Raw genomic sequence first — 16,235 nt, forward strand, 5'->3', positions numbered from 1 at the left:
AAAAAACGTCCTTAGACAAATAACATTTACAAAAAAATACTCCAAAGTGGTTAACTTTCTTGTTTACTGTTCACATGATAACAATGTTTTAATCAACCTATCAGTGCATCTGTACTGACTTTTCTGGGGGTGGGACAAAGTCAGTGCTGCATTGTTTTGGTTTAGGTTGCTAAAATCTAGTTTTCAGCATTGGAGGTAAAATACAAAGAAATAGATAACAAAGCAAAAAAAGCAAAGTATATTTCGGCTTGTCAAAATATTTGCCAAATAAACTGTACATGCAGATGGAGGTAGTTGTTTTGCACATTTTGTAACGTGTCTTTGGAGAAAATATAAACCATCGCTATTTAGCTTTAGAATCACACATTAAACGAAAGGCTACAACAGAGGCTGCTGAACAGAACGTAAAATAAACAGCTTTCAGAAAACAAACTGGAAAGTCATCGCAGACAAAAAGTATTCCTGTCGGTTGTATCCAAGTTAAATCAGTACTGCAGGTACGATCCAGCACAGCCACCTCGCTTCAAACAACCTGCTGCTTACTTTTTAAATGAAGTTGGAATTTTAGACCCGAATAAGCACATTTTCTTTGTTTTGACTCGGTACTACTAAAATAAATTATTGGATGGGACAAATAACATGACAACGAACGTACTGACTTTATTAAAGTATGCCAGATGCCCTTGGGTAGCCGAGTTTTGGGGCTGTTTCTATTCGATTTCCAGATCTGTATAACTTAGCAAACCTTTGCCTTACACTTCCAACCAATTCAGTGGCTGCAGAACGTCTACACCAGACGAGAGTGTCCGCAGTAACTGCAGGGGGATGCTGCATCCTTGCTTTTAACAAATGACAGCACTCTGTTTTAGTAAGGCAGCAAGTACTACTATTTTTAGGCTTTTATAGTGCTCTGAAATATTGTCTACTTAGGTTTATTTAATTTTTAAACAGGTCCTCGAAAAGTCTGCAAAATCTTAATTCTATTCCATAACTTACTCCCGCAAATGGCGTAGATTCACCGCGATTTAAGTAGACCCCTACATATGAGCTGCTCATGCATGATTTACAGTGAGTTCAACTAATGAAACTTCTCTTGTGGCATTAACATATTCTCCTCAGTTTTTTTTTTTCAATTAAAGATATACTGCTCATAAAAGGTGAGCGATAATGACATTACAGTAGCTATAGTCAGTTTAATCCCTTCTTACAGCTCTAATAGTGCACCTCAACCCTGACCTGAACATCACCTGCCATTTAGTCCTGCGTCAAGCAGAGACTGGCAATTCTGTCAAATTGTACTGGGGGTTTTGTGACTATTGTGGAGACTAATGGTTAAAGAACACCAATATTGTTTCACTTGAGCTGGTTAAAAGCCAGGCCCACAGATCTGTAAACTTAAGATAGTGAATTAGCTTCTGCCCCACCAAGGTCAACTCAATTAAAAATGCTATCTCTGTTCAGAATACACTTAACATAGTGACACTACATGGCAGTTTACTTATGCTTCTTTGTAACAGCAAAAACACAGAGGCAGTGATTAAAAATTACTGTGTTTTAATGTTTTTTATATAATATGTCAACACTAGTAGGAAATACAAGACCATGCTAGAATCTGTGTACAAGAAACCATGCTTGGGAATGTGTCCACAAGAAACAGGAAGTAGCATAGAGGCACGTGGTTATCCTCTCCATCAGCGAGTTTAAGCAACTGAAAATTGTTTAAACAAGACAGCAACGTGAGCGCATCAGAAACGATTGTTTTAAGGTGAGTAATATGGCTGGACCTGAAGTTTCTGTAAATCCTTTAGGCTTTACAAGGGACGACTAGAGCGTCTTTCTTGCTTGCAAAATTCCCTTTAGCAAAACTAGAAACTGTTTCCCCACCTGTTCCATGGGATGTGGGTCAGTTAAACAGTCGTTTCTATATTTTCAATGATTTCGATAGTCGATTTGTAGGGAGAGAGCAGGGAGCACTCGTCCTGGTCCCATATACTGCCAGGGCTGGAGACCTCATTCGAACTCAGCTCATCTTCATCCTCCGAGTCTTCACCACAAGACTCCAGGTAGTGGAGCCCCAGGGCATTAATCCCAGAATCCTCTGAGCTTGACGGAGAGGAACAGTGGTCCATTTTGGGCACGTTCACCTTTTCATTGGCCCCATTTCCTGATGCTGAACCTGGGACTGCCTGTTTGCAGTTTGCAGCCCGTCTGATGGCTTGGTTTTGGGGCTGCAGTGTGAGGGGTGGCGGTGGCGGGGGAGGTCTCTGCACGTAACACATCTTGCCGTTGATGCGCTTGACCTGGTAGTCATCAATGAAGAGGTCTGAGATCAGGCAGTACTTGGGCGACTCTGGGCAGGGTGGTGGCTGGAAGAAGGAGGCAGTCTTTAGAAAGCGTTCGGTCAGTGAGACAGTGATATCCATAGTGTCTGTGAGATCAGTAGGTGTAGCTGGGACTGACGTGCTGGGCAGCTGCCCCACTGGTGTCATGGGTTGATACACATATTTGCCTGTGAGAGATGGAGAGAAATACAGGAATGAAACACTTAATTTAATGTGGTGTGCAAACCCCTGAAAAGCTATCTGCATTCAATTAGTGCATGCTATTGTGAAGGGTAGCTCAGTTGAAGGGTGTTTGCCTAACACAGCAAATCACACCAATGTGCACTCTCAAATTATTAAGCTCATTGATCTATTAGAAGCCAGTGGTTAGGAGTGGTCTGTGCTTTTACATGTTTAGTTCCCCCATCATTATGAAGCTGTGTACATTTTCAGATCTTTCCAGCAAGTTAGTCCCACGTTATATGGATCACACATTCAAACATCCGCATGAGCAATAAATAGGTGTGTTTCAGTATACAGTAGTCTGGAGTAATTTAAAATCCTCCGGAAGTTTCCACATGTTATTTATGAATTCAGTATCTGTTTCTGGCCTCCACTTCTTTAAAGCAATCACGCAAATCACACCTCTCTTTTAAATCTTCTGAATATTTCTTTCTCAAAAGTGCCTGCCATTCAGCAATTCTGTGAAATCTTGGATTTACTGCCGCTCCCCCATTTCACAAACAGCCATTAGGGCCAAGGGTTGCAGTCAATGCAACTGTAACTATGTTTTTGTTACCATTGCTTGTCACTGTGTTTTGATGGTTATGTTGTATTTATAGATTTCACTAAAAGCGTTTATCCAGAAATCGCACTGGGAGGTTCTCTTCGTATAAATGGGAACCAATTTGCAGCAGTCTTTAATACTTTCACTTTAGCTTTTTAAATATGAATTCAGGACTGCCTGGTAAAATTAACATTTCTTTTCCAGTGAGTATTGCTGGCTGCATTAAACTTCCAGTGTGTTTTATTCACCAAGTCAAGTATCAACACTCAGTCGTGGCATTTGTCAGGGAGTGTCATCACACAGTCAGCATGCCTATGCTATCTTGCCAGCCATTTGGAATAGGGGGCGTCAGTGGAATTTCGATTTTTGAGTGTAAACATGTAAAAATAGATGATCGTAGTGAATAATTGTATATTTCAAATAACCTGTCAAATCTGTCTTCAATCAGAATATTAAAATTCATATCCCAGTATTATTTTTCATGTGTACTTTCTGAAGATGCATTCTGAACATTTTACTTACTGTTAAAAAGTCCTTAAATAAAACCTTGTCAGAGACAGAAATGTCAATTATCAGGTCAATGTGTCCTAAACATATGTAACCTTTCCAGTGATTAATGCTGTCAGGGAACTCATATTTTCTCATTTTTCACTATGTTAACTCTGTTCTCAATGTGTGACAATTTTCTAATGTTGCCAATTAAATACATACCATTAGTTACTGTCATCATATTTTTTTTCTCTCTAATGTGGTGAGACTTTTAATAGGCCTGAGGAACCACCCATTTGCAATGTCATTATTGAAGGCAACAAATGAACCATTAGCATGTTTACATGTTAACACGGTTGATGCTGCGTGGATCAGTTTCAGGCCAAAAAGACATGAGCAGCAATAAGGGTGTAAATAATCAACATGAGATGATCAACCTTCCGCCACCCTGAAGAAATAGTTCACTTGTCTTTAAGAACTGCAAAGCTGAGCCATTCTGCCAGCTCAAACTGAGCGAAATTACACTTCTACACAACATATTCACTTATTGTGAATCACAAAAACAATCAAATGCTCAGTTAGTGTTATTAAACAGAAAAAGTGTTTACTTTAAAATTGTGCTGTGGTGTTCTATGCACTGGATGATCTGTATAGGAGAAGATGTACTGAGATTTTGACACATCCTTAACTGTGATTGGTTGAAATTGAGAAACTAGCTGCCTGCGATCTCTTCAGCTAGTCTGTGCCGTGTTATATTCATTCCTCGTCTCCCATTAAACAATGTAAAACTTACCTATAGGATCCGATCAAGGCAAAATTCACTAACACATTCTGTAGCTTTTATTAAAGTCACAAACCTCTATTTTATTGGATTGTTCTTACTGCATTTTAATGTATAGGTTTAGGACTATATTCCCCTATTCATGGTGGTTCCGGTAGATATTGTTAAAAATAATGATACATCCCAACGGCGCTACCGTGGATTGGAGTTCCCAGGGGGCGCGCACAATTGGTGGGGCGCCGCCCGGGTGGGGTGGGGGGGGCTTAGGTCGACCAGAGTGTCCTCAGCTCACCGCGCACCAGCGGCCTCCGTAGACTGGCCGGGCGCGTGCGGGCTTGCCTGTAAGCTGCCCAGAGCTGCGTTGTCCTCCGACGCTGTAGCTCTAGGTTGGCTGCATGGAAGGCCTGCAGAGTGAAAAGAAGCAGTCAGCTGATGGCACACGTTCCGGAGGACAGCGTGTGTTCGTCTTCACTGATCTTGAGTCAGCGCAGGGGTGGTACCGGTGAGCTGAGCCTGAAATCCAATTGATTGTTTCAAATTGGGAGAAAAATAGGGTAAAATCCAATTGGTGATTGCTAAATTAAAAATAAATAACGTACATTAGCTTTTAAACATTGCTAAAAATAATCTCTCTATAGATATTAAAATGGGGCAGCTTGTATGCATTTTCAGATCCACTGCCGCACCTACTACTGCTGTTATCTCATAAACTTTCAGCTGGCAACTTCTCTGTAAAAATCTATCTGCACCCTTCACTTTGACCTGTGACCCAAGATAGAGCCATATTGGTGTCCTGTGATTTTTTGCATTCCGGTTGAACATAACGCTTCAAGATGTTGGCTTCATACTTGGCAGACAGCTGTATTCTGTGGTTCATTCAGTCAAGTTCAATTGTGGGAACAAGAATCAATCAATCAATCTTTACTTTATATAGTGCCTTTCATAGTGTACCACCATCACAAAGCGCTTTACAAAATGCAGCAACAACAATTAACTGTTTTGTGCCAGTTATTTTATATAACTGTCACAGCCTCTTATCCCAAAGGCCATTCGAGGCAGTAATTTCATGTTTGTAGGGTTATAAATCCTATGTGTTGAATGTGTTGGTGAACATGCCATTGACCTCTAACCAAAAATGTATATAATACCTCCTAATATGGCTGCCTGTGACAGTATCATATCACGGCCCAGGCTAGTTACCGGCAGGAAAGAGACCCAGAAACAGAACCTGCAGTTCAAGCACTAAAGCACACATTTATTAAACATACTCAAAACCAGGAATGAAATAAACACGGCACAAAGGCCAAAATAAAAGGTTCAAATAAAAGAACAAATCACTTATAGGCTGGGCATTAGCCTTCACTACAATGCTACAATGCTACAAAACAATACAAAAATCACAGCACAAACACTCATCCCCCAAACTCCTTCTCTCCCACTGAGGATTTTCCTTTCCTTTCTACAGGTGGCCACTCCTCAATTAGCACTCAATTACCTAATTGGAGAATGGCCACACCTGGGATTGTTGGTAGGGACAGAATTAACCCTATCCCTGCCAACCTTACATTCTCACAAACACACTATTTACATTAGGGCTTTTGCCCTGCCACACAGCCATATTGAGGTTAAGATTCTTTTGAATAGAGACACTATTTTCTCATATGGCACCTCTGTGACAGGCATCAGATGTAGCTTATGCAATAGCTTTTTGACAACATCACCAACCAGTCATACTTCACGAGTCGCACATAATGACATGCGTTACTAAAAAAGGCCCAGCAGATTGCTCAAAAGTAGGGCCTGTCTGAATGACCAACTATGCATCATCCACAGACTAAGTAATAGATTCCCTTGGGTGTGAACAAAGCTTAAAGTAGTATTTCCTGTTTTTCTCTTTCCCAAGCAGTTGTGGTAATTAAACTGTGTCTGGTCACCCTGGCCAATATTTTTAATTCCAATTTGCACTCTAGTACCTTTTCAAGCCTGCTCTAATCCCCTCCCCTCCCTCATTCCCCCTAGCTCCTCTATTTTTGGCAGCAGCTGATTCTCTTTGCCAGAGCACCCCTGTGTATGCATGCATTTCCAGTATCAATTAGTTCAGTGCTTGATGTGCAGAAAGCTGGGTTGCTATTGCTTTAGTGTCTGACTCAATTGCCAGGGATTTCTTATAAATATTTTTAATGCAGTAATAAAGCATTGCTGTTACAGTGATTGTGGAAAGAAACCAGTTTTTATCTTTGTACTGCCAGTTCTTGCATCTGTAATCTGCATAACACACACAGAACAGTATTATTATTTATTTACTTATTTTTTGCATTTATATAGCACTTTTTATACAAAAGTATCGCAAAGCACTGTACAGTACATAGAAGAAAAAATGAACAAACCACAATACATTTGTATAGCATGTCACACATACAACTGTCATAATCAGACCATTTAAATAACATATTTAAATAATAGTATACACATAATACAAAAGCAGCTATTTTAAAGTTACATTAAAACCCACTAAGATAAGAAAGCCATTTTATAAAAGTGTGTTTCCAGTATGACTTAAACTGTAGTGATCCCAGCTTCCCTGACAAATGAAGGCAGAGCATTCCATAATTTAGGAGCTCCACAAGAAAAAGACCTACTTCTTGTTAACCCTAGGAATAACCAGCAGCCTCACATCCTGTGCAGTGGCTGAGGAAGAGGAAGATAGGATCCACTGCAGGACCTTATTGTGAGCCCCCCTCACCAAAACCCTTATTTATAAACATCAAACACAACAAATCAAGTGTTCAATATTGAACTGTATTTAATTGTCAGAATGTTAGCATGTATGAAACAGTATGTAATAAGAACGCTTTCTGCTCGTCTACTTCATTTTATTCCGCGTACATCTTTACATCCAACACTATACTATTTTTTTTATCATAAACGTTTAATCACTTACTCTACCAGGATTACCCAATTCTGAGATCACAGAAATTATTACAGAATACACAATTCTGCACAAACATTTGCAGAAATTGTCTCACATAGGAAACCGTCTATTCTTCTTCTTCTTCTTCTTCTTCTTCTTCTTCTTCTTCTTCTTCTTCTTCTTCTTCTTCTTCTTCTTCTTCTTCTTTTCTTATTATTATTATTATTATTATTATTATTATTATTATTATTATTATTATTATTATTTAAATCAGAAATACAGGCATGTTGATTTGCTGTAGTTTATTTTGGTGCCCGCAGCAGCATCCAATAGCTTCCGTCTAAACTGCATGATGAATCAGGCACACAGAATATAACTGCAAATGTCTGTGCAGAATAGTACCCCAGAACCTTCCATGAAGACGTGCCTTGTACCAGCCTCCAGGGGGAAAAGTTAGGATAATTGAGACAATGGCGATAGCTGTTGAAATGAGGGAGGATAGAATCTGAATTACTGGCACCGCACACCGGCAGCTACAGTGATACAAATGTGTAACATCTGCAAATATAAATGCAAAGGATATTATCAATGTTAATAAATAAATAAATAGATAAATAAAAACTTCTGAACCCCTCCGGGGTCCTCCGAGTGCGTGGGCCCGAGTGAAGTTACACCTGCTGCACCTGTGTTGTCCCGCCACTGATCCTGTGATCTCAGAGTGCAGTTTGGAAGATACAGGGTCTGTAACTCTTGTAAATAACTAGATGCTAATCCTTTCAGGGAAGCTAAAACAGGGTAATGTGTTCACTTTTTCTGGTTTTAGTCAGAATTCAAGCTGTGGTATGCTGAACAAACGGGATACCACACGTTTTGGGACACGAGAAAAAAGTGGATTACAATAAGTACTCCTTGTCTGAACCTGATGACAGCTGCTCCTGAAAGTGGACGGGTGAGTATTTCCCCAGGTTCTTTATTTCAGTTTTATTTTTTTACCTCTTCTTAAAGGTTTTATTATTATCCCCCGCTGGGGATACAGTGGAGATATAAAATACCTGTAAGTCCCACCTGAAAGTATTGTCTATCCTCAGACCCGCTAGTCCAATTGTGAGGAAACATGGGTATCATAAACTGTATGTCACACTTTTACATTTTTACAAAATTCTAAAGAACCCATTCTTATTAATCTTCTTCAGCACAAGTTCTGGACAGCATCAGAATCTGGGGGTATATAAAGGCACCGGTCTGTCTGTCTCTAGGATAGCTCTTATGGTGGTGGATGTATGTCACTGACATATTTACTTGTTTTATTCAGAGGCAAGATACCCAGAGAGCTCTCTTTATTGAAGCCTGTAACTAGATGTGCTATGGTGTGAGTGATCTGTTCATAACCCTGGACAAATGTACTGTAGTACATATTATTTTCACTGGATTCATATAGGCCACTACATGATCATACAGAGGTAATTATTAAATGTTACAGCTATATTTTAATCTGCAAGGACACATCATATACAAGCAGGTAGGGTTGTGCACACTGTGCATACTGTCTACTATGCCCTTAATCTGCCAAAGCATATTGACAATAACATTAAACATACTGCTAATAAACAGACAACAAAGGTTTTATTATTGTTTCATTAACAATGGTATACATTTGGCGTATGCTATAATTACAGCATGTGTGCTAGCTGACATGTCAGAAGAAACAGCACTGATGAATTCTTAATCTCAGAGCTTCCTGAACTATGCTTAAATCAATATTTCTCTCTCTCTCTCTCTCTCTCTCTCTCTCTCTCTCTCTCTCTCTCTCTCTCTCTCTCTCTCTCTCTCTCTCTCAGTTCAACATCAGCATCCTTCAAAACACACAAAGGGCTGATCAAGACAAGCCTGAAAAGAAAGTGTGACACAAAGCACTACACTTGACTAAAGTGTTAGCACTGTAGTGAGTTGTAAAAGCATATCGTATGTATTTTGAAAAAAAACTATTCACCATTGTGTTAGAAACTGTTGGCTCATTGATACAGCTGTTAGATTTACCGTTTTTGATTTTACATTGTTTGGACTGTGAATAGACATGTTCAGCAGTTTTTTTGTTTTTTTTGCTTGTTTTTTTTCGCAAAGTTTAGCAGAATAACCCACCACACACTCAGAGTAGTGATTCCTGTGGTGACACACTGCAAATAACCATGAATCTCCTTCAGCTACAAAATCAGAAATACAATGTACTGCACATTATTGTTTTTTTTTTATTAACTTAAACCGAATTGCTCACAATGGCACTTACTCTACAGATAGACAGTGAATAGCAGCTTTAATTTCAGGCTGGCTTCACTGTGCTCAATCAGATTTAGTAATACTAAAAAAAAAAAAAAATAGTTGTGTGTCAATAAATCTAGTAAACAATGGTGGATCGAAATACCACCACTCAGAAAAAATATTGTGAACACATACTGTAAAATGAGGTCTGCAAAAAATGAAGTTTATAATAGACTGGTGTTATGGACACTGTAATTGAAATAGAAACCAGTGTCTTTTGTGTAATAATAAAATAATAAGCAAAAACACTTAGAATATTTGTGTTTTTAAATTCCTTGGGTGAAATTTGCTAATGGCCTTGAGCTTGGCCTTTTGGAGCTACCATTTTGCAGTCGAGCGCTTTCAGTTTTCTAGTTAATAATCAATGGCCAGCTTTATTAAGCTCCAGTGTACAATTTCCAAAACTAGTAAACAACTAAAAAGAACCCAGAGTTGTTTATTTCTAATTTTGAAACACGGATAGAGTTTCTATTTCAAGTGGAGCAAACTTTGAACTAAACCTAGTCCCTAGTGTTTTTAGGTGTTGATTTTGTGATTCAAAGCAAGCTGTACTCTGAGTCTATCTGTCAAGTTGCATTATCAGTATCATCCATTAAACACAATATAACAGGGCATATTTTCTTCATCACGCATGTGGACACTCTCGCCTTTCCCTCGACACAGCTTTATTTCTGTTCAGCAAAGACTCTGGCATCTAGTTGCAAGACAGACAGAAATCACAAGACAGAAATCATTTGAAATCACGGAAACAGAAAGCTCAAGAACTGTAAAGGGGTATTGTGAAGATCATGTTAAGGGTTAAGCCATTATTTGTTGGCCAGAAGACCTTGTGCTCAAGCAGGGCAGTTATTGCTTTTGTAACCGAGGTCAGTCGCCACAGCCATCGCTTGTCCTTCTCTCCGGTACCTATGTAAACAGTCATTTAATGAAGTCACTAGCACCGGCTCCCTGCCCGTTAATGTATTATTCAGCATATGGTGTGCTGTGCCGTGGTCTTGTCTTGTTTGCACAGCACAGCAGTTCACAGTGGAACAATGCGATACACACTGCAAACATTGGCTTTCTTTTGTATGCTGTTGTGTGCTCAGTGAATTTGATTTCAGACGGCTGCTATGACCCTTTCTTTAAAGTGATTCCATCTAACAAAATAAAATAAAAAATCGGGTTGCAGGCCTTGCTTTCACAAGGTTTATGAGACTAGTGTTAGCTGCACTTTTAGAAAATGCACATACTAAGTTTCATTATTACAGATGGATAATCAAAAACTGTGACACTAAAACTCACTCATTATTCTCTTATTAAAAATATTAATATATTGGTGGTATCTTCTCTTGTTTAGAGTGTTAAACATACTCCAGTAAGGCAGGACTGTGCTTTCTAAACGTTATAATAAAATATATTTTTAAAAACTTGCACTTGCTCTTACTATCGTGAGTTATTGACTTTACAATGTTGGTGTTAGTGTTCAGACCTGGCCTCTTTGAGCTCAGCTTTTAAATATTTATATGCTATTGCGAACATGAAGCACTACATCTTTTAAAAGGGTGTTTTGAAACACAACAATAAACTAAAACAGACATCACAGCTACATGAATTGCCCCCAAAGGGGTGCCGCTGCCACAGGTCGGAATGACCAGGATTGAGACATAATTGAAAAAAATAAAACTATAGGAACAAAATCTTTTATTTAACATGCACATGATTTAATTGTATAATGCCCATGGTTTTTACCACAGATGATACTACCCTCTGCACAATATTTTGTTTACCGCCTCACGCCATTACATTGGTTACATCTGGACCATTGAAAAATCTATACTGTATTTTGACTACTAAACTTCCGTTTAATCAACTGGGTGTTTCCCCTCATGCCTGCTAAAGTGTTTGGAACACTGACCCCTTTTCCTTTTCTTAAGACCAATAAAATACGTATTTTTCTTTCAGTCCTTATATTCCTTCTAATCTAGACCAACAGACCGTGAATAACAAACATGGTTGTATTTATTGAAGAGAATACCGGATACAATGTAGTGTACTATAGGGTACAATGTCATCAAGCGGAGTAACAAAATCGATATGGTGAAACAAGTCAATACGGCAAATCGAAAATGTGTTAAAACGCGCACATTACCGGTGTCCATTTCCATTCCATTCCTTCACCAGTACAAATTCTACTGCCAGTAAGAAAAGCCCAACAAGACTGCAAGGCAGCAGTTTAACATCAGGGCTGAAGGAAGAGATACATAAATGGGAAGCTATACTGTAGTAAGAATTTATTTTGTGCTGCTGGCAGCAGCGGAATCCGCTGCCTTAGTTAGTGCCATAAAAACTGGCTGTAACATCTGCTTTGATAAAATCCTACTGGCTGTAACACCTGCCTTAAGTCTTAAATATGTGTTTAAAAAAAAAAAAAAAAAAACATGGCACGTTTTTTTTTTTTTTTGTCTGAACGTTAAGAATTGGTGTTTACAAGTTTTAAAATGTTTTAAAAGGCCAACGGTTTTTTTTTTTTTTTTTTTTTTTTTTTTTTTTTTTTTTTTTTTTTTGCATATATAACAAAGAACAAATACGATCGTAACAAATAAACACACACACAGCTTTACAAAACATAAGGGGCGGTGACTTTCCTAAAATAATTGGCCTCAGTAGCTTTTCAAAACCATTTGGAGCAAATAACATTTTATCAATATAAACTTAATAGAAAGGTACTTACAGTGACACCAGCCGAGGTGACAGCACCAGTGCAGTTTAAAACACTTCCCGTGGCTATGTGTGGCACAGATTGAGAGCCCGTCACAAGGCAGAAAGTCGGGTCTACCTGCGCAGCTCCTCGCGAGCGCCTGTGCCTCGTCCAACTTCTCACTTTTGGACATCTTCTGGGCTCCCAAGGAGGTCATCGTATTGATCCCGGGACAAAACCAGAACGAATACTACTGTCGCCGCTCTACTACACTGCATGTAAGGGATGAAGAAGGCGACTGTGGTAGTAGTGTTCATTAAATGTAACAACGAAGGATGTGCTCCAGAAAAAATGGGAAATGTGCGCAGTAAAAAATAAATAAATAAATAATATATATTTAAAAAAAAAAACAGTTTCTGCTAATAACACTTGGGAAAGCAGCAGGAAAAAAATCATTAAGGTGTGAAATAAGCCACTTTCCAAGGATATGGTATTGTCCCTTTGTGCTGTTTTAAATCCAACTTAGCGAACGGAAAAGTATTCCGCACATATGATATGATTAAAAACCCAGACAACCCTAAGCAGTGTCGTTTCCTCTCCAGACACCCCTCTGAGATTTTATACTTTAAGACTCGGCAGCACTAGGTAAGGGAAGGGAGCACCGCCACTTTTGTAGCTAAACTGAAAACCGTCCTCTTCAACACTGATTCACGTTCTTCGTTATCTTATTACTTTATAATTCACAATCCCAGTGGATCCTGCTTGCAAAAAGAACAAAAAACATCTCCACAGATTTAGTTAGACCCAGACTCCTGGATGCGTTTTTATTATCACCTACTTAAACCTTTAGTAGAAATAACAGACTAATTCTTCTGCAAACATCATTGGTGCCATCAAGCCTGTGATATGGTTGTGTAGTTAATAAAAACAAATCTTCAAAGCTGATGTTTAAATCAAGTTTCTATTTTTTGTTTTTGTTGTTGTTGCCAGTCCTTTAAAGCAAATGCCTCTTACACTTCCGTCCTGCACTTTAATTAACGCCAGCCTTCAACTGTGCTACCTTCAGAGAGAGATACAATTTGAGAGGGTGGAGGAAATAAAATGTCGTTGTGACAGTCTCTCTATCCTCCAGTGCTGGAGCCAGCAGGCAGGCAACCAGGCGCGTGAGCTCTGGAACTAGAATGAGAAGTGTGGAGGAGACAGATTTTGTTCAGAAACGACAGCAGGTGGAGCTAAAGAATAACAATTTTCTTGCCCCAGTAAACCGGAGTGCAATAGTGGGATGACGCAATCTGTAGGCACATACAATGCCTATTACAGTATTAGGATAATATAAAATATCACACACTTTTGTTAAGAGTGTTGTATTTTCAATAGCACATATTTGACTACCAGTAAAATACACATTCATACATATTATTTCATTTAGTTTATGAATGTGTGACTTGATATTACACGTGAATCTCATTCTACGTGAAAAATGTATTATTCTGTGCCATTATTTAAAAAGAAATGCAGTGAATACCAAAGGCAAAACGTTTGGATTAATAAGAAATCCTGTTGTGAACCTACTATCTTCCACACTGTAGCCCAGCACTTTAACCACTGAGCTACTCAAACCCACTACTTCATATTGTAGCCCAGCACACAAACCCATTTGGCTGCTTGAACCTAGAAATATACAGGAGAGAAGCTTATATTGTATGTACAGTACAAAAAACCGGGCAATGATAGCTGAAGTATATGGGTTAGCTGAAGTATACCCAGATTTCGGGTCCCTACTCTGAACATTTGCACATACACAGTGTGTGTGTGTGTGTATATATACATATAATATATCTAGATATATATAGATATATATATATATATAGATATATATATAATATATATATATATAGATAGGGGTTTCGAATTCTTCCCCAAAGCTTAAAGGTGCTTTTCAAAGTTTGCTGTTTGATAACTGAAGTGCCTTCCCTTATTATTTTACTTTGTTTTATTGACATTTTATTGGCATTGAGCATTTTATTGACTGCATCCAAGGCTGAGTTCTTTCATTATTCATCGACAAAGACATACATGTTTTTTGAAAAACACTGGAAGGAAAGCAACACTCCTGAAAATAACACAAAACACAAACATTTTATTTATTTTTTTTTTACTTGCATGCACTCCTCTTTAAATGTTAGTGACCAAGAAAAGCTTGATTGCGATTGTGGCTAAGAAAATATTCCATAAATTACCTGTTTTGCACTTCCATTAGCTACACAGAGTACAATGTGCAGTTAAAAAAAAAAAGAATCTCATAGAAAACATGTATTTTCCATTTGTCTGGTACTACATGAAGTTAAAGAAAGCTCTCAGTTTCATGACTACAGGGAATATGCACTTCCTGGGTCATTTAATCTCAGCAATGTCTTCGGGGTCAAAGCATTGGCTGAAAGTACATCAGTCAACGGAAAAAGCAGATGATTGGTTAATGACAGAAAACACTGTAAAAATATATATTGACTATAGCATGTGTTTCTTTAAAATGGGGCATTTGAGACCTACAGCATATAGGCAATGGAAACGCATGCCAGGTAAGACATTGATATTGTTAGCTACAAACACTTAAAGGAAGACAAAAGTCAAATAGTATTCACTAACACTGCAGTGTTACATGTCCTAGAAAAAAAGAGAGATGTGAAGTATATAATCTACAGTATGACTCAGGGCCCCAGTCAGTTAAAGGTAAACAAGTAGCATCAATGTTGTTGAAATCTTTTGCAAAGCTGTAGAGGATGAATATTTCAAGACATGCCATCAGAGAACTCCAAAGATATACAACACTATTGGGATGCAACACTATTCTGGTGTTTCTCTCGTTTCTTTTAGCTGATAGAAGAAAGGTACAGTACCCTTATAAAAGCATAATAGTAAAAGCATGGCAAAGTGTAATAAAGCATAATGAAAGCATAGGTAACCATTGTAAAGGCTATAGAAGTGTGGTAAGGCATATTAAAAAACATGGCAAACCATGGTAAATATGATAGTATAACCATGGGAAAGGTTTTAATTGATTGTAAGTAGCTTTAAAATTAATTTTCTTGTTCTTTTATATGGTCCTCTTGCATTTTAATGATGCCTACAATCATTCTAAGTTGTTCTTATTGCAATTACTCAAACACTGTGGTTTTTTAATTGAGTTTCTTTGACATACAGCTATGGCCAAAAGTTTTGCTTCACTGAGAATTTTAGGATTGAGACAACTGAAAAATAAAAACTATATGAACATAATTTGGATCTTTTATTTAACATCATGTAATCAAATAAACTACAAAATAATATTGCAAAAGTCTACTGGAAGCCATAATAGTAGTACAGTATTTCATATTAGATTGTTTAGATTAGATTGAAATGTTACATTTTTATAGAAAACTACAAAGTGGTATGTAATTCAATATGTTAACGTAACATCTTCGAGCAGGTTTCATTTAAATATGAAGCAAAATTAGTTAATTCTATAGCGTGAGGCAAAACTTTTATCCATAGCTGCCTGCACATAGTTCAGAATGTGACGAGAATGTTTACCATTGCATTATGAAAGGGTTATTGTGTGAGTAACTGTTATCAATAAACATTTCTTTTTTTTCAAGACAGCCCAAAGCCTTATTTACACTTGACTTGTAATGTGTCTACAGCGAGTATAAATGCATTCATATTCCATTCCAGTTAGCTATTTCTGGTTAGGGAGAATGTATTCTCTGATTCAAACTAGATAAAGCCCGTCCATCCCTCCTTTTTTTATTATTTACTGCTCCTTGACCTGTTCTAACTCAACTATTCCTTGTGAAATATCATTACGTTTGATTTCTTTGGTGGTTCTGGCATAATTCACAATCAGAGAGGGCAGTTTTTGTAAGTCAGACCGTGCATCGTCCTCATAACGGTTCGATTTATTGTAAAGCACA

At 38.1% G+C, this 16,235-nt stretch overlaps 1 protein-coding gene across 1 annotated transcript; it reads right to left on the minus strand.

Moving 5' to 3' along the window:
- Positions 1-877: 877 nt before the first annotated feature.
- On the minus strand, positions 878-13,449 carry LOC121321445 (UPF0524 protein C3orf70 homolog A-like). The gene is made up of 2 exons (XM_041260397.1): positions 12,319-13,449; positions 878-2,509 (listed from the first exon to the last, which is right to left on the minus strand). Exons 1-2 carry the CDS (start codon positions 12,500-12,502, stop codon positions 1,908-1,910), a joined length of 786 nt encoding a protein of 261 aa, XP_041116331.1. The 5' UTR covers positions 12,503-13,449; the 3' UTR covers positions 878-1,907.
- Between the last annotated feature and the right edge of the window lie 2,786 nt (positions 13,450-16,235).

Source organism: Polyodon spathula, chromosome 10 (assembly GCF_017654505.1).
Source record: "Polyodon spathula isolate WHYD16114869_AA chromosome 10, ASM1765450v1, whole genome shotgun sequence".
Classification (NCBI taxonomy): Eukaryota; Metazoa; Chordata; class Actinopteri; order Acipenseriformes; family Polyodontidae; genus Polyodon; species Polyodon spathula.